The sequence below is a fragment of the Macaca mulatta genome, chromosome 20, assembly GCF_049350105.2.
Source record: "Macaca mulatta isolate MMU2019108-1 chromosome 20, T2T-MMU8v2.0, whole genome shotgun sequence".
Classification (NCBI taxonomy): domain Eukaryota; kingdom Metazoa; phylum Chordata; class Mammalia; order Primates; family Cercopithecidae; genus Macaca; species Macaca mulatta.
In genome coordinates, this window is record NC_133425.1 from 3,032,635 (window position 1) to 3,051,223 (window position 18,589).

Genomic DNA, 18,589 nt, shown 5'->3' on the forward strand with positions numbered 1-18,589 from the left:
TCTACAGGACCAGGTGGCAGAGGGGGTGTGGGCCCCACTCCCTTCACAGCTGCACTGACAGGGCAATCGGTCAGTCAGTGAATCAGTCAGATGTTTCAGAACACGCGAGAGGTGGGCGCAGCATTGTGAATGGACTAAATGCCACTCAACTGTGCGATTAATTAATTTCTTTGAGATAGGGTCTCCCTGTCCTCCAAGCCAGAATGCAGTGGCACAAGCAAGGCTCACTGCAGCCTTGGACTCCCAGGCTCAAGCGATCCTACTGCCTCAGCCTCCTGAGTAGCTAGGACTACAGCTACACACCACCCTGCCCAGGTAACTTATTTATTTATTTATTTATTTTGAGACAGAGTCTTGCTCTGTCGCCCAGGCTGGAGTGCAGTGGCACAATCTCAGCTCACTGCAAGGTCCGCCTCCCAGGTTCACGCCGTTCTCCTGCCTCAGCCTCCCAAGTAGCTGAGACTACAGGCGCCCGCCACCATGCCCGGCTAAGTTTTTTTTTTTGTATTTTTAGTAGAGATGGGGTTTCACCATGTTGACCAGGATGGTCTCGCTCTCCTGACCTCAGGTGATCCACCCACCTCGGCCTCCCAAAGTGCTGGGATTACAGGCATGAGCTACCGCGCCCGGCCCTCATACATTTTTTAAGTTTCAGATTAGCCCTAAGGGTTGCCTCTTCCTGCCCTTCCCTCGTAGACCCTCTGCCGCGAGGCACACGCAGAGCCTGGGCAGGACATGTGGCCACCCACCCAGCGCTCCTGGGGTCACAGGCCGAGCACTCCCCAGGTGGCTGCTTCCCCAGAGGGCGGTTTGTGCTTTCCAAGCAGAGACGGGGCTGGGGGTGCTGCTGAGCAGGGCACTGCCTGGAGGTCGCGGGATCTGGCCACCTCTCCCTGCCAGGGGGACCTGAGCAGATCAGACAGGCACGGGCTGCAGAGGTGCCGACCGCAGCCGTGGGTCTGACAGTCGCGTCGGCACCCAGCCACAGCAAAGGCACCGGCTCACGCCCACAGACAGGAGTCCCGGGGTGACACGGGGCAGTGTGCCATCACAACCCTCGGGATTCCCCAGGAAGACCTGTGAGGGCAGCCTTTGAAGGGACAAGGGTGGGATGGGGCATGGGAATGAGCGTGGTGCCAGTGGCACGTTGCCAAGAGGCGGAGGCTCTGGGCAGCTGGGGCACGCTTTCCTGCAGCCCCAGCCACCCCCATGCTGGGAGCTTGGGACAGGAGACAGCACAGGCACGGCCACAGCGGCCACTCCAGCTGAGCCAGAGCCCCCGAGCATGGGCAGGAAACTTGGTGAGGAGCCCCCGCCTGCTTCAGGCACAAACACCGAGCCGCCTTCCCCAGCCCAGGACAGCAGCAATGCTGGAGAGCCCATGGCCCCGGTGGGATGGGGTTCTGCTCTCGAAGGGCCCGAGCCCACTCATCCCATGTCACCGCGGATTGTGACGGTGAGCTGGGAGCCAGAAAGGTGTCGATTCCTCTGGGGTGGGGTGCTGGTGGCAAAGGGAAGGAGGAAGAACCCAGGGCACCCCAGGTATCCTCTCTCCTCCAGAGCCAGGAAACCCAGGGAGAGAGCACCCCGCCCCCGGGGTCCTGACCTGAAGCATGGGTGGGGGGACTGCAGTGGCTCACGGGGGAGGAGGAAGAAGAGGAAGAAGGCCCGAGGGGATGAGGGGAAGCCTAAAGGCCAGAAGAAAACAGTCTGCAAGTGTGAGTTATGGGAATAAATACTTTTTAAACTTCTCTTATAAATATGCATTAGAACATCCAATAACACAAGCCAAGGGCTGTGAAATTAAGGTTAAATCAAGACTGAATTTCTTGCGCGACCAGCAGGAAAGCCAGTTACCTAAAAGAGCCTCATCCTCAAATGCTCTGAAGGTGCAGGGTGGCCTCAGTCCTGGGGCATATTGACCAAATGCTCTGAAGGTGCAGGGCAGCCTCAGTCCCGGGGCATCTTGAACTCGTCCTTCTCCTTGCGCACGGCCCTCATGGTGGTCACTGGGTCCGTCTCACGCGCGTGCTGCTGCACCGTCTTCTCCCTGCGGAGGCCGGCACCGGGCTGCAGGCTGTGCAGAGCCATGCCCACCGCCCACCTCAGCAGCCAGGGCCACTGCAGAGGAAGGTGACTCGTGCTGGCTGTAGCCCAGCCCTGGGAAGACACAGAGGGTGGCGAGGCAGCAGCCACTCCCCCCGACAGGTTCTGAACTCCAGGGTCCAGAAGGACTCACGCCCTGGCCAAGGCGCCAGGAAAGGCTGGACCCCGCTCAAGAAGAGTGGTGGGGCTCTGCGGCTGCACCTGCTACAGCTCCCCAGGGCAGCCTCAGCCATCTGGAGTCTCAGATGCACCCCACTGTGTGTGTAGGAGTGGGACTGCCAGAGGGGAGGGGCCTGCGCCCACCACCTGCCCTGGGCCCTCACCTCACTCTCATGAAGGGGTTGTAGGTGAACTCCTCTGCCAGGGTGGATGGCACTGTGGGCTCCCCGATGCTGTACTTCTCCTGCAAGAGAAACACGCCACTTTAATCACAGGAACTTTAAACGATGGCAGACCGGTCATGGGGGCTCACGCCTGTGATCCCAGCACTTTGGGAGGCTAAGGCAGATGGATCACTTGAGCCCTGGAGTTTGAGACCAGCCTGGACAACATGGCGAGACCCCGTGTCTACTAAAAATACAAAAAACTAGCCAGGCATGGTGGCGGGCACCTGTGGTCCCAGCTTCTTGGGGGGCTGAGGTGGGAGGATCCCTTGAGCACAGGTCGAGGCTACAGTGAGCCAAGACTGTGCTACTGCCCTCCAGCCTGGGTGACGGTGACATCAAGTCTCAAAAAAGATGCTCAGAACACCTGGTAACCTTAGGACACCGCTGGACTGACAAAGGCTGAGAAGGAAGGTGAGCAGAGGCCAGAGGGTCTGTGCGTGTGGAAGAGGGAAGAGAAGCCAATGTCCGGGATGAGCCGCACATCCATCTTCCCGCGCCGTCCTGGAGAGCACAGGGACAGAGCTTCCTTTTCATTCACGGGGTTTACATTTCACGTTACGGAGGTAACAATGCAGGAGACACAGAAAAGAAACCACCACAGCTGCACCCTCACAGCGAGCACAGGGAGGAGGAACACGGGAACCCGCAGCAGGGGAGGTCACCTGAGTCCCCGCAGGCAGGCAGCTGGTCACCTCCACTCGCGATGGAGATGCTCTCCCTTCTGACAACACTGACCAGGCAGATGGGTGGAGGCCGGGGGAAGAGAATGCAAACCCAACCACGGGGCCAACAGCAGGAAAACACAGGGCAGCAACAGCGGTCTCCACACAGCTCTGGCCCTTCTACCACAGCCGCACGAGGAGGGCCTCAGGGCAGAGCTCTGACAGAAGCTGCCGGCGCCCACGCACAGGCTCAAGACCACCGCAGCCTCACCCCCGAGGGTCCCCAGCTGCTGTGGGCAGTGGTGTCAATGAGTGACCCTTCAGCGGGTGGAGGCGCACCGAGCGGGGGTCTGACAGATGCCGAGATGGTTTCTCACTAATCCGTTCTTCCCTTCTGGTGAAAACAATCTGAGAATGTTTTATAATATTCCTTGTGTTCCCACCAACATTCTCAATCCCAAAAAATCTTCCTCTACCTCCTATGAGGGAAGAAAAGTTAACACTTCTAAGGGTATCTTTAAAACAGAGGAAGTACAGGGCCGGGCGCGGTGGCTCAAGCCTGTAATCCCAGCACTTTGGGAGGCCGAGACGGGCGGATCACGAGGTCAGGAGATCGAGACCATCCTGGCTAACACAGTGAAACCCCGTCTCTACTAAAAAATACAAAAAACTAGCCGGGCGAGGTGGCGGGCGCCTGTAGTCCCAGCTACTCAGGAGGCTGAGGCAGGAGAATGGCGTGAACCCGGGAGGCGGAGCTTGCAGTGAGCTGAGATCCAGCCACTGCACCCCAGCCTGGGCGACAGAGCGAGACTCCGTCTCCAAAAAAAAAAAAAAAACAGAGGAAGTACAAATTGTCATAAGCTTTTGGGTTACCTATTAAAACGAGTTTTAATGTTGTCGCTATTTTTCCTACAAAGTATGAAGCATTTAAAGACAAAAATAAGGTCAGTGAGATGAGCGCGGTGGCTCACACCTGTAATCCTAACGCTTTGGGAGGCCGAGGCAGGTGGATCACCTGAGGTCAGGAGTTCGAGACCAGCCTGGGCAACATGGTGAAACCCCATCTCTACTAAAATACAAAAAATCAGTTGGGTATGGTGGTGCCTGCCTGTAATCCCAGCTACTCAAGAGGCTGAGGCAGGAGAATCGCTTGAACCCAGGAGGTGGAGGCTGCAGTGAGCCGAGACCACACCACTATACTCCAGCCTGAGCAGCAGAGCAAGACGCCGTCTCCCAAATAAGACAGGCCGGGTGCAGTGGCTCAGACCTGTAATCCCAGCACTTTGGGAGGTCAAGGCAGGTGGATCACCTGAGGTCAGGAGTTTGAGACTAGCCTGGCCAACATGGTGAAACCCGGTCTCTACTAAAAATACAAAACCTAGCTGGACATGGTGGCGCATGCTTGTGATCCCAGCTACTCAGGAGGCTGAGGCAGGAGAATCGCTTGAACCCGGGAGGCAGAGGCTGCAGTAGTGAGCCGAGATTGTGCCACTGCACTCCAGCCTGGGTGACAGAGAGACACTCTGCCTCAAAAAATAAATAAATAAAAAATAAGGTGAGTCCCTGCAGCACAGCTCATAAGAGCTCCACCTCGTGGGTTCGGACTCCAGGGTCCAGAAGGAGTTGAAAACTCTCAACGTCCCTCCTATTGGGATTGGTAAAATGATTTACGGGTGACATCCACGCAGTAGTATATTTTACACCTATTAAAAAGAATGAGGCCGGGCGCAGTGGTTCGTGCCTGTAATCCCAGCACTTTGGGAGGCCAAGGCAGGAGGATCACTTGAGCCCAGCAGTTCAAGACCAGCCTAAGCAACATGGTGAAACCCCCTCTCCACCAAAAATGCAAAAATTAACCAGGCATGATGGCACAGGCCTGTAATCCCAGCTACAGGAGGCTGAGGCAGGAGAATCACCTGAACCCGGGAGGCAGAGGTTGCAGTGAGCCGCGATTGTGCCGCTGTACTCCAGCCTGGGCCGCAGAGCAAAACACTGTCTCTCCCCAACCAATTAAAAAAAAAAAAACACAGGCTAGGCACAGCGGCTCATGCCTATAATCCCAGCACTTTGGGATGCTGAGGCAGGCAGATCACGTGGTCAGGAGTTTGAGACCATCCTGGCCAACATGGTGAAACCCCGTCTCTACTAAAAATACAAAAATTACCCAGGCATGGTGGCACATGCCTATAATTCCAGCTACTTGGGAGGCAGAGGTTGCAGTGAGCTGAGATCACGCCCCTGCACTGCAGCCTGGGCAATAAGAGCAAAACGCTGTCAAAAAACAAAAAAAAGGGTACAAATTGTCAAAATCAGGAATGAAAGCAAGAATATCATTCCAGATCCAGCAGACATTTGGTGGGTGGGAATTCATACTGATCTAAATTTTAAAACTATACTAATTCCAAAAAGAAAATACAGGAGCAAATTTTTTGACCTTGGGAGAAGCAAAGATTTCTTAGATGGAAGACAAAAAAGAATGACCCATAAAAGAATCTATTAGACTTCATTAAAATTAAAAATGTTTGCTCAAAAGACACCGCTAAGAAAACCAGAGGCTGCAGAATGGGAGCAGCTCGGCAGGAGGCTGTGTCTCACCAGGGACTGGGCTCCAGCACCTCCTTCCAAAACACTGGCTCCACTGCCTGCGTGCTGGGAGGACCACGCCGTCCTGGCAGGATAGCAAACACCACAAGCACCAGGGAAGGGGAGTTTGGCAGTTTCTTTAAAAGTCAAACACACCTCCCGTCCAGCCTGGCCACTCCCTTCTCCTGGGGCTGGGATGTCCGTCCCTCCAAATGCATGCTGAAATCTGATCCCCAACTAACGGAGGTGTTTGGATGGGGGTCCCCTGTGAGTGGCTGCCCTGCTCCAAGTGTGAGTTGTTGCTGTTGGTTCCCACAGGAACTGGTGGTTTAAGAGAACCTTGTGCCCCCCACTCTCTCCTTCCTCTGGCCACACGCTTGGCACCACCAGCTCCTTTCCCCTTCTGCCATGAGCAGCAGCAGCCTGAGGCCTCGCCAGGTGCAGATGCCCAGGCCATGCTGCTTATAGCTTGCACAGCCATGAGCCACCTAAACCTCCTTTCGTAAGTCACCCAGCCTCAGGTATTCCTTTATAGCAACACCACACAGACTAAGACACCAAGGAAGTTAAAATATGCATCCGCTGTGTTTCCAACTAGTATCAACAAATCATCACGACTGGAAGTGCTTAGCGATCACTGAATAACACATGCAAGACCTTGAACACGCAAATTCCAAAACACTGCTGAGAAAAGCTAAAGACCTTAATAAATGGAAAGCTCACAGAAACAATGTTAAGATCTCAATTCTCTCCAAATCAGTTATCACAACAGTCCCAATCAAAAGCCAAGCTAGCTAGCTTGGTAGAAGCTCACAAGATGATTCTAAAAACGGAAATGCAAAAGGCTTAAAACAACTAAAACCATTTTGAAAAAGAACATTGGAGAATTTACACTACTGATGTCAAGACAGCATAGAGCTAGAGTCATCAAGATGCTGTGCTCGGACACCATGGCAAGTCATACAAACCAACGAACCAGAGCAGAGACCAGAGGCAGACTCGGGCATAGAGGGTCCATTCTCTTTAGAAAGGTGCCAAGGCAATCCAGGGAGGAAAGGACAGTCCTTCGACAGACGGCGCTAAACATGTCGGGATCACACTGCGAGAGGGTGAACCTCTACCCTCACCTCGCACGACACACAAACACCATCTTGAAAGGAAACATTGTAAATTGTAAATATAAAAGCTAAGACTTTAAAACTTCTAGGAAGAAACACAGGAGAAAGTCTTTGTGAGCTAGGGATACGCAAAGATTTCTTAGGGCACAAGAAACATAAAAGAAAAAAAGAGTGGCTGGTGCGGTGGCTCACGCCTGTAATCCCAAGCATTTCGGGAGCCCAAGGCGGGCGGATCACCTGAGGTTGGGCGTTGGAGTACAGCCTGATCAACATGGAGAAACCCTGTCTCTATTAAAATACAAAATTAGCTGGGCGTGGTGGTGCACGCCTGTAATCCCAGCTACTCAGAAGGCTGAGCCAGGAGAATCACTTGAACCCGGGAGGTAGATGTTGTGGTGAGCTGAGATCCCACCACTGCACTCCAGCCTAGGCAACAAAAGTGAAACTCCGTCTCAAGAAAGAAAAGAAAGAAATGAGTAACTTGAACTTCACCAAAACTATAAACTATTTTCCAAAAGACAATGTTAAGAAAATGAAAAGGCAAGCCATGAGCTGGGAGAGAAAAACATCTTTTAAATACGTATCTTCCAGATGATATAAGGAACTCTTACAAGAGCAACCCAACAGGCCGAATCCAATATTTAAAATAGACAAAAGATTGAACATAACAAGAAGGCATCCAAAGGCCAACACACACATGAAAAGATGGTCAACCCCGTTCATCATGGGGAAATATACAACTTAAAGGGAGTGAGACACCACCACATGCAAGTTAGAATGGCAAAAATTACAGAGACCAGCGACCCAATGCAGTGCTGGCACAGTGTGGAGCCCTGGAACTCACACGCTGGTGGTGGACTGCAGAGCGGTACAACCATTGGGGAAAACGGTTCATACATTTAACCACACAACACAGCAATTCCACTCTTAGGTAGGTACCCAAGAGCAATAAAAACATATCCACAAAAAGACTTGTACACAAATGTTCATAGCAGCTTTATTCAAATAGCAAAAAACTGGAAACAGACGAATGGATAAAACAATGATAGCATTTCCACACGATGGGCTACTCAGAGGCAAAGAGCATGTCTGACCCTCACCAACATCAGCGGGGCCGAGAATGCCACAGAGACGACAGAACAATGTGCTTCTGTTCATGGGAACCTCTAGAAAGTGACCCGAGGTCAGAACAGAGCAACAGCTGGCGGGGACGCCACAGGAGCCTTTGGGGTAAAGTTCCACATCTGGACTGCGGAGGGGATTGCACAGGTGCAAACACATCAACATTCCTCAAACTGCAACCTGCCCACTCCAAAGAGACACACGGGCCAGGCGCAGTGGCTCACGCCTGTAATCCCAACGCTTTGGGAGGCCGAGGCAGGCGGATCACCTGAAGTCAGGAGTTCAACACCAGCCTGGCCAACATGGCAAAACCCCATCTCTACTAAAAATAGCAAAGTTGGCTGGGCATGCTGGCGGCCCCGTAATCTCAGCTACTCGAGAGGCTGAGGCAGGGAGACTTTTTTTTTTTGAGACAGTGTCTCGCTCTGTCGCCAGTCTGGAGTGCAGTGGCATGATCTCTGCTCACTGCCACCTCTGCCTCCTGGGTTCAAGCGATTCTCCTGCCTCAGCCTCCCAAGTAGCTGGGACCACAGGCACACGCCACCACGTCCAGCTAATTTTTTGCATTTTTAGTAGAGACGCGGTTTCACCATGTTGGCCAGGATGGTCTCGATCTCCTGACCTTGTGATCCACCCACCTTGGCCTCCCAAGGTGCTGGGATTACAGGCGTGAGCCACCACGCCCGGCCAGCAGGGAGAATTTCTTGAACCCAGGAGGTGGAGGTTGCAGTGAGCCGAGATTACGCCACTGTACTCCAGCCTGGGCAACAGAAGGAGACTCCGTCACAAAAAAAAAAAAAAAAAAAAAAAGATGAATATTTATGATTCCTCTGATTTAGAGTTTCAATTTTTATGAATAATTATAAAATAACATAAAACTCTACATTGAAAAAGATGCTCAACAAAAACAAGTGATTTATTTAAAACAATAAACCTGTTGAAGGCAGCGACTCTCCACTCAGCAGAGGGAAGCCACGCCTGAGACGCCCTGTGTGTGTGCTTCCGACAGCGTTTCCAGTGAATCGGGGAAACACCCCTGGAGAGCCCCGCCGGCTCCTGCAGTCCTGGCCCAGCGGCCTGGGCTACGCCGTGGAGGCTCACGCGGGGCCGTCACGGAGATAAGAGTCCTTTGGACACAGAGCCACGTTCTGTAGCCTGGAGAGCCAGCAGAGCCACGTGGTGCCAGCCTGACCCCACTGCTCAGAATATGGGAACAGGCCAGGCACGTGTTAGACATGCAGCGTCTGAGGCAGAGGGATCTCAACAGAACCCTGGGTTGGCCATGCAGGGCGAGCTGGGCCACACTGGCCTGAGTCCCAGGCCTGCTCTCTGGGCTCGGAGGGGTGGCTGTCTACCCACTCTGGCGACCCCGCCGTGCACAGTAGCCCTGAGCAGCCCACAGGAAAGCACTGCACAGTGACGGCCCCACTCACCTTGGCCCAGGCCAGCTTCTCCTGGATGGCGGCATTGCCGGGCTCCACGTGGCGCGCAAACTTGAGGTTGTTGATGGTGTACTCGTGGCCACAATAGACTCTCTGAGGAAACAGGTGACAGTTGAGCTCACAAGGCTGTTACCATCCGTGGAAGTCCTCAGGGACGGGACCTGGACCCTCCCGGGGGGGTGTCCAGTGAGTGGGTGCCAGAAGGGAGAGCAGGCCCGCCCTGGGTGAGGCCCTCCAAACCCCGGCCCACAGGGAGGCGCTGCCTACTGTGTCTGGGGGCAGCCGGCCCAAGACCTCCAGCAGAGCTTTACACATCTCATCCGCAGTCCCTTCATAGAACTTCCCGCAGCCAGCCACAAACAAGGTATCACCTGGAAACAAGGACAGCCATAAGGTGGGGACCACTCGAGGCTGGTGGCTGGGACTCAGGAGGGGGCCAGAAGCAGGGTGACACTCACCAGTAAGGCCCAGGCCCCAAACCCTGGCTGCCCTCCAGCCACGGCTGCCCAGACTCAGCACCCTGCATTCTGGCTCCCACACCTCCTTCCAAGTCTCAGCTGACAGTGCCAACCACGCGACTGGCCGTGCAGACCCAAAACCCAGTCACTCCTCCCTCCCAGCCCCCAGTCCCACCAACTGTGGCTCTGAGACCCTCCCAAACCCAGCCCTCTCCCCGAACACCCAGCAGCCTCTCTCAGGCCCATGCCCGGCTCCCGTCTTCCCTTGGCCCCAGCAGCCAGCGCCACCCCGTGACCAAGGTCTCACCACCCTGGCTGAGCTGACCGGAACCACCTCTCACCCACGGCGGGGGATACGGCCCGAGTGTGGCTCTGGGCCACCAGGATGCCTCCCGGTCATGCAAGGCCCACATCGAGTCACCGGGTGAAACCCCGCACTGTGAGGCCAGTCGGGACCAGACGACAGTAACAAGCATGGGAGGCAGCCCCCACCCCCAGCAGCCTCCACACCGCCTTGAAGGTCGCAGCCATGAAGGGCCCAGCCTACAGTGGGGCCGTCCCCTGGCCATATGACCTCCAGAGGTGCCTCCACGGGTCTGCAACAACCCTGGGAGGCAGGCAGGCAGGGCCCCTAGACTGGCACAGGTCCCCGAGTCCACACTACGGCATCGAGAACACGGCCCCAGGGCTGAGCCACCTCTCGCCTTGCCAGAAGAAACTGACTCCTTTCCTGTGGGATCCGCCAGGACCCCAGCTGTCCAGCAGTCTCCCCCAGCACAGCCCTTGCAGCAGGCGTAACTTCCTTCCAGACCACGATCCAAACCCGTCGGAGGAAACAGCCAGTCCCACCACAAGGCTCCCAGCACCCACCCCGGGTCCTCACAGCGGTGCCGAAGGCCATGAAGCTGCCCCCGTGAGCCTGTCTGGCAGGAGACACAGGGTCTTCACAAAGAACCGCCGCCCCCCACACCCCAACACGCACCTGTGAACACAGCAGGGGGCTCCGAGCCACCGGGCCTGCTCACGAAGTAACAGACGTGTCCTGAAGTGTGGCATGGTGTCGCCAGGCACTTGACGTTGAGAGACCCCACCTTAAACAAAGCAAGCGACCGCATGTGCTCCCAAACACCCCGGAGAGCGTCGCCCGGGGTCACGGCGCGCAGCCTGGGCCCTACGGGGCCTGCTCAGCTCCGAGGGAAATGCCTGTGAAGGTTAGGCGGGCGCTCCCCGCCACGGGACTGGGGGACTCACTCCACGGGCGCGCCCCAAGTGCGGGGCCACCCTAGAACAAGAGCGCTTGCATGTAAAACACCAAGGGGCTTGTTTTCTCCTTCAAAACTGCGCCGAATCCATGCAGGGCATCTGGCTAGGAAAGACAGCTTTCCTTCCCACACATGAACTTTTGTTTTCCTCTGTCCCCATCTGCCCCAATTCTTTACTTCAAAAATGTTCACACCTTCAAAAAGGCTGAAGACCCCCTCGCAGCGGCCTCCCGCCCGTGCGCTGCGCTCTCGAACCGGGACCCCGCCCACGTGGCCCACGCCCCAGGGTCTCGGAGCCCTGCTTCACAGCCCCGCACACGGCCGTGTTTCGCACACTCCTGTCCTTGTGCCTAGACAGAGAAGACCGTCCATGCTACCGCAGAGGACCACTGGGAGCACTCCCGGGTCACCGGGTTAGGGAGCAGAGAGGACGCAGGGAGGCCCCCACTGCTCCTGGCAGGGCCACGCTGGGGCACCTCCAGGGCTCACTCCTTACCTGCAGTGTGGACAGGTGGGTGATTTTGTGCGTCAGGGCCCCGATACGGTCGTCACCCCCGTACACCTTCAGTCCCGACTGCAGCTTGACCAGTTTCTCATTCCCGCCAGCATGGTCCCTGGAAGTCAAACGGGAGACCTGGGCTGCCTGCTGAGCTGAGGGGGCTGCCTGCTGCTTTTAAACCCTGGTCAAACGGGACCCTTATTTTGCACACACAAAGGAAGCCGAGGAAGCAAATCACAGACACCTGCATGATCCTGTGGCCTGGGTTCCGGGCGTGGGGGCCTGGGGTTATCACCTGGACGTCTTTACAAAGCACCACCTGGTTCCACCCCCACGTCCTGCTGCAGTGGGTCTGGGGAGCGCCTGGGGGTGGGGTTTTTTAGTTTTGAAAGCCCCCAGCTGATCCTGATGTGCTGCCCAGTTTGTGACCCGAAACTCTGGCAGAAGATCAAACTGTTCAGCATGGGAATCACCTGGGGTGCGTCTGGGATGAGCAGCTGGCCCGAGGCAGTCTGTCTGTAGAGGAGGCCAGCCTGGGCCAGCTCCAGGCCTTCTGATGCGCAGCAGGTGGAGGTGCCTCCTGCGCGCCCGGGTTTGCCCAGGGGAACCTGCCTGACCTGCATTTCAGACAGGGGCGGTCGCAGGAGCCCTTCCCGGGCCTCACATGACATCACAGACTCCTTCACGTGCCTCCCATGAAAACTCCAGCGACCACACCAGAAACCACCCGCCTTGGCACCACTGGGCCCCAAGATAACAGGGTGGAGTGGTGGCTGCAGCCCTCTGCCCCTCCCACCCTTCAGGAGGGCACAGCACACAGGCCTCGGTCTGCCCATCACCACCCACCACCAGTGAGCAAACCCCACCCCGCTGAAGCTAGGGCCTGGTTTAGGACTTCCCATGCCGGCATGAACGTCTGAGGGGCCGGGAACTAAAAAGCACCACAGTGTTAGAAAGAAACGTCTGCAGCGAGGCCAGGAGAGGCAGGGAGCTGCAACAAGCTGTGATGCGTCAGGCAGCCACACGGAGGCCACCACCAGGGTTCCCTGGAGGAGGCATGGTGGCAGCAGGGGCCTCACATGACAGGCAGGTGAATGTGCTGAGAGACAGCAGCTCAGCCACACAGGACAAGGGCCAGGGAGGCTGCCAGCACCGCCCCTCGAGCCCAGGTCCCTGCATGGACACCTCTGATGACCCCGCAGAGGCTTGTGAGGCCCGACTCACAGAGCCTGAGACTCTCCAGGCCTGAGTCTGACTGTGTGTGAACCGTGACGCTTCCATCAAACCCTGGCCAAGCGCTCCCACCACCAAGAAGAGGACAAAAGGCTTCATTTCACCCCGACACAGAGGCTGGGGAAGCCACAGTTCAGAGGCCCTAAAGCAGTGCCAGATGGGTCCCGGCTCAGGAGAAAGGTGCCGGCTGCCCTCAGGTGCTTGCTTGGCAAAAAGAAGAAATAGCCAAATAAACATTTTTTTCTAGCTTTGAAGAGCCTCAGAAATTTCCAAAAGCCGAACAAGGGCCTTGAGCAGGCAATGCCAGCCCTAGAACCCAGACACAGCGCTTTATTCATCTATTTTCAAGGATTTTAAAAAACCCAACCTCTCCAGATACGGCTGCTTGTCTTTTGTTTTTTTGAGATGGAGTCTCGCTCTGTCACCCAGGCTGGAGTGCAATGCCCCAGTCTCGTCTCATGCAACCTCCACCTCCGGGATTCAAGTGATTCTCCTGCTTCAGCCTCCCGAATAGCTGAGATTACAGGCTCCTGCCACCACGCCCAGGTAATTTTTGTATTTTCAGTAGAGACTGGGTTTCACCATGTTGGCCAGGCTGGTCCTGACCTCGTGACCCACCCACCTCAGCCTACCAAAATGCTGGGATTATAGGCATAAGCCACTGTGCCCGGCCGGCTGCTTGTTTTTTTGTTTTTTGTTTTTTTAAATAAAACTCACCTGTAAAGTCATTTCCTCCCCAACATTGAGGCCAACGTGCCAGGGCACAAGCCCGCGTGGCCCAGGAGAGAGCAGGGGGGTGGGGCCTGAGGGTAAGGCTGCAGCCTTCTCCCCTCACCCTGCAGGCCTCGGGGCCTCAGAGTCACTGCAGCACCAGACTCGCCCCTTGGGGGCGACGGTGAGCCCCGGGTCTTCCTCAGAAGTCTGCTGGGGGCCTATCCTCACACAGCAGACAGAGACATGCGGGGAGACAGGTCTCGATGTCCCCAAACCCACCAGGGCGAGAAGTCAGCCGGGTCCCGCACCCCTAGGTGAGACGCAGGCCCCCGTGGCGCCAGCACTTACCAGTGGTGGTGGGTGGTGAGCACTGTGGTCAGTTTCACCCCGTGCTTTCTCGCCGCGTCCACGACCTGCAGTGACCCCAGGCAGGACAAAGGCCCATCACACTCCCAGGCCTGGCTCGCCGGCCTACACAGTAGGGTGCCCAGCGGAACCCAGGACATGCCAGGAGGGGCCGCTGACATGGCCTGTCCTGACCCTGCCAGCTTGCCCTGCTCCAGCAGAGCCAGTGAAAAGCACCTTCTCCTTCCTGCTCAGCCTGACTCTTGCAACTACCTACGACTGCCCCAAGCCCCTCTAGCTCTGAGGGCACCACCCCCAGAGGTAGCATGCAGGGGCAAAAAGCCTCCAAGAAGAGCCAAGTGCCCGGAATTTTACGGCACAGCGTTTTCTGTCACTGCCTCTTGCCTCCACGCTTTGTGGGGCCCTGTAACAGAGTGGCTGGCGACTAATTTCCATTTAGCTTAGGCAAAATTGCAAGGACACTGCGGTTAGGAAACCCATCGGGGGTGAGAACTCCGAGCTGGATGATGAGGGCAGAGAGAGCTGGGCACAGCCATGCGCACCTTCTGGGGCTGCACCGGGTCCACGATGGCAGCCTCCTTGGTCTCATCATCGATGACCAGGTACATGTAGTTGTCGGTCAGGGCAGGGAGCACCTCCACCTTCATGGTGCCCTCGTCCACGGTCAGATTCTTCCGCAAATCTGTGTGGTGGAGAACTCCCAGCAGGGCTGGACCTGCAGACACAGAGCACAATTCAGCGGGTGTCCACGCCAGGCCCTCCACGACAGGACGCACAAAATGCAGTGCTTCCCAGCCTTTCTAGGTTCCTTTGAAAGGGAATATCCTGGCCAGGTACGGTGGTTCTTTTTTTTTTTTTTTTTTTTGAGACGGAGTCTCACTCTGTTGCCCAGGCTGGAGTGCGGTGGCGCGGTCTCGGCTCACTGCAAGCTGTGCCTCCCGGGTTCACGCCATTCTCCTGCCTCAGCCTCCTGAGTAGCTGGGACTACAGGCGCCGCCACCACGCCTGGATAATTTTTTGTATTTTTAGCACAGAGGGGGATTCACCGTGTTAGCCAGGATGGTCTCGATCTCCTGACCTTGTGATCCGCCTGCCTCGGCCTCCCAAAGTGTTGGGATTACAGGCGTGAGCCACCGTGCCTGGCCGATACAGTGGTTCTTGCCGGGAATCCCAGCGCTTTAAGAGACTGAGGTGGGAGGACTGCTTGAGGGCAGGAGTTTGAAACCAGCCTGGGCAACATAGCAAGACCTTGTCTCTACAAATTTAAAAATTAGCCAGGCCTGGTGGTGCGTGCCTGTAGTCTCAGCTACTCCAGAGGCTTTAAGCCCGGCAGTTTGAAGCTGCAGTGACCTATGACTGTGCCACTGCACTCCAGCCTGGGTGACAAGACAAGAACCTGTTAATAAAAAAAAAAAAAAAAAAAAAAAAAAAAAGAAAGAAAAAGAAAAACAAACAAAAAAAAAGAACCAAAACGAGTATCTTCATATATCCCTAAGGAAAACATAGGAACTGACTCATGCTCACATTCATGGAAATCAACTGTTTCAGACTTATGATCTCTATTTTCTTTTTTGAGAACTCTAAAAGGACAGGATGGCCAGCTTGTGACTGTGAGGCAAACTGCTGCTAGTTCTGGGGTATTCACACCCCGGACTCGGACAGAACATGAAGAAGGGAACGCAGACTGGGGGTGCCCCAGCCTGGCCATCTGCCCTCCAGCAAGCTGTGTTGCCACCACTGATTAAGCGAGCCTGCATTCCATGCAGTTACAGCCCTTCTCAGCCTCTAGCCAGAAAGAACCAATACTTGACAGCAGGCTGAGGCAGGAGAATCGCTTGAACCTGGGAGGTGGAAGTTGCAGTGAGCCAAGCTTGCCCCACTGTAATCCAGCCTGGGCGACAGAGTGAGACTCTGTCTCAGAAAAAACCAATACTTGCTCTTGAATGGCACGAATGTGAGATGTGCACAAGAATCAGCAGTTCCTTTGAGATGGAAAGCCGGCCACAACTGCGCCAGATTCAACTGTGGAAGATACAAAACCACCATCCAACTGACCCAAAGGACTCTGCCACAGGGGCCCAGGAGGTGGGAGGAGTGGGTGGCCAAGGGACAAAAGCGTCTACCACCCAGTCGACCAACGCAAAAGTATTTTCAGCAATGAAACTCCTACTAAATCTAAAAATACATGGGGGCCTCGACAATACCTTCAGTTCCGCTCTACAGGGGGCAGAAACCACAGAAGGTGGCAGGGGACAGTGCAATCCTGGGATAGGTGCCAGGGCAGGGGCTTCTCCCAAAAGGGATCCAGAAATGGGCAGCACCCTCCAACTGACAGACACACACATCTCCAGGGCCCATCTAAATGGGGAATCCGACCTTATTTCCACAGCCAGAGAAACTGCCCAAACTATAGTTTCACTGTTCAAGGATATCCTATCACCCGTCTGACAATCAGCTGGGCATTTTCCAGATCATGCTCCTCAGGTACAATATACTGAGATTTCTATATGAGCAGCTTCCTGCGATATTCCCCTTCCCCTTAGCCTCAGTACCACCCCAGCCCAAAGAGCACACCAAGCAGTGTGGGTGCTGGGGGCGGCAGGTGGGGTACAGAAGGGCTGCGACAGGATTCCCTGAGTGCCAAGGCATCCTCCTGGAAAGAAGCTCCATTGATACTAGCAGAACATTACAAACAAAAATATTACCCATGTGCAGTGGCCATGCCTGTCATCCTAGCACTTTGGGAGGCTGAGGCAGGTGAATCACTTGAGGTCAGGAGTTAGAGACCAGCCTGGCCAATATGGTGAAACCCCATCTCTACTCAAATACAAAAATTAGCCGGGTGTGTTGGCGAGTGCCTGTAGTCCCAGCTACTCAGGAGGCTGAGGCAGGAGACTTGCTTGAGCGTGGGAGGCAGAGGTTGCAGTGAGCCAAGATTGGCCACTGCACTGCCTCACAACTGGTGCTCAGCCTCCCATGGGGACCATCACAGCCTCCTAAAGAAGCTGACAACCCATGGAGGTGCCTTTATTTCTGAGGAAAGACGCAGCTGGTGCCAGCACCAGCAGAAACCTTATTCCCTTTCCCTATCACTCAGGCCAACACTGCCTGGAAAATGTTCCCGGCTCGCTGTTTTGTAACTGTAATACTTTGTACAAACAGGCCAAGGACCTGCAGCTTGGGGCCTGGGCCAAGTCCAGAAATGTTTGGTTTGGCCCACAGAAAAAAATTTTTTTTTTTTTTTTTTTTTTTGAGATATGGTCTCACTCTGTCGCCTAGGCTACAGTGCAGTGGTGCGATCACGGGTCACTGCAGCCTCGACCTCCTGGACTCAAGCGATCCTCCCACCTCAGCCACCAAAGTGACTGAGACTACGGTTGTGTGTCACCACGCCCGGCTGATTTTGTTTAGTTTTTATAGAGATGAGGTCTCAACATGTTGACAGGCTGGTCTGGAACTCCTGGACTCAAGGGATCCTCCCGCCTTGGCTTCCCAAACTGCTGGGATGACAGGCGTGCGTCACTGCACTTCTTTCTTAAATCAGGAAGTTTCACAGCATCTTGCTTCCCTTGAACTGGGCGGCACTAAATACGGGGGCTGGGGGATCCCTTAGAATGAGGCAGGCACGCCCTGCCGATGCACACAGTCCCGCTGGAACTCTCTGCCTGGGCCCTTATGAATGTCCCTAATGTCCCTAAAACTGTAATTCTGAGGACCTCTAAATCCATGTCCGTTCCTTACCAATGGGGACATTTTACCCCCTGCAGAGCCTTGACAGCTTTTGGGGAGATCTGGAAACCGCCAGGGATGCCTCCCTGCCTGCGCCTCCGCCCGCCCAGTGCCCTGCGCTGCGCACCCGCCCGGGGCGCTGGCCTGGCCGGCCTCGCGACCACCTCGGGCGAATGACACGCCGGGTCCCCAGACAGGGAGGCTCCGGCGCCGGGCGGGCAGCTCCACCACCGCAGGCGGCGCCGCGAGAGCGCGGTCGTTGCAGCCGGGCAGCAGGTGCGGGGTGGGCCAGGCGTCCCGGGGCCCTGCCCGCTGCGCCTCAGAGCCGCGCCCCAGGCTCTCCTCGGCGCCGGCCCGGGCAGGACGCGATGCCCTGGAGGCGTCAGAGGCACGGCCGGCCCAGCCCGAGCGTGGAGGCCGCGGCGGACGCAGGCCTGGCCCTGCTTACCTAGCGCTTTCCGCACCCGCGGCCCCGCGCCCGCTCCGCGCCCGCCTCAGCGCCTGCGCCGCCTCCACTCGAGCCGGGCAGCGCGGCCTCAGGCACCTGCGCAACAGAAACCGCGTCAGCGGCCGCCAACCGACGGCCCGGCGCCGCCCGCTGCCCGCCCCGCCAGGCCCGCGTCCCCTGACCCGCACCGCCCCGTCGCACCCACCCAGGCCTCGGCGGGCGCAGGCGGCTCCCAACGCGGCGAGACTGCGACGGCCGAGCAGCCCGCGGCCCAGCACCATGACCGGAGCCGGGCTGGACGGCCGGGCGGCTCCGGGCTGCAAAACACCGGCGTCGACGCGTCTCAGCCAATCAGCGCCCCCCTCGGGCTGCCCTCAGCCAATCAGTATCCGCCTCGCACCGTCCGCCAGCCAATCAACGCGCTCGCGCTCAACTAGTTTCCTCCACGAGCCCCGACTGCC

General features: G+C 56.3%; 1 protein-coding gene and 1 long non-coding RNA gene across 8 annotated transcripts; one reads left to right on the top strand and one right to left on the bottom strand.

Moving 5' to 3' along the window:
• Nucleotides 1–1,723: 1,723 nt before the first annotated feature.
• On the bottom strand, nucleotides 1,724–18,424 carry HAGH (hydroxyacylglutathione hydrolase). Of its 7 annotated transcripts, none has more exons than XM_077985258.1 (11): nucleotides 18,334–18,424; nucleotides 18,129–18,224; nucleotides 14,494–14,666; nucleotides 13,934–13,998; nucleotides 11,636–11,753; nucleotides 10,860–10,968; nucleotides 9,687–9,790; nucleotides 9,411–9,512; nucleotides 2,430–2,509; nucleotides 1,950–2,050; nucleotides 1,724–1,901 (listed from the first exon to the last, which is right to left on the bottom strand). In XM_077985258.1, the coding sequence occupies exons 3-10, from the start codon at nucleotides 14,596–14,598 to the stop codon at nucleotides 1,951–1,953; spliced, it is 783 nt and encodes a 260-aa protein (XP_077841384.1). In that variant the 5' UTR covers nucleotides 14,599–14,666; nucleotides 18,129–18,224; nucleotides 18,334–18,424; the 3' UTR covers nucleotides 1,724–1,901; nucleotide 1,950. The 7 variants fall into 7 exon arrangements, with proteins under 7 accessions (XP_077841384.1, XP_077841383.1, XP_077841382.1 ...); XM_077985257.1 differs by adding an exon at nucleotides 12,112–12,255 and having other exon boundaries at nucleotides 1,724–2,050; XM_077985256.1 differs by lacking the exon at nucleotides 18,129–18,224 and adding an exon at nucleotides 12,112–12,255 and having other exon boundaries at nucleotides 1,724–2,050.
• On the top strand, nucleotides 4,557–7,895 carry LOC144337823 (uncharacterized). Its single transcript, XR_013411419.1, has 2 exons — nucleotides 4,557–5,509; nucleotides 7,080–7,895. It is a non-coding gene; the product is annotated as an uncharacterized LOC144337823 (long non-coding RNA).
• Nucleotides 18,425–18,589: the final 165 nt, after the last annotated feature.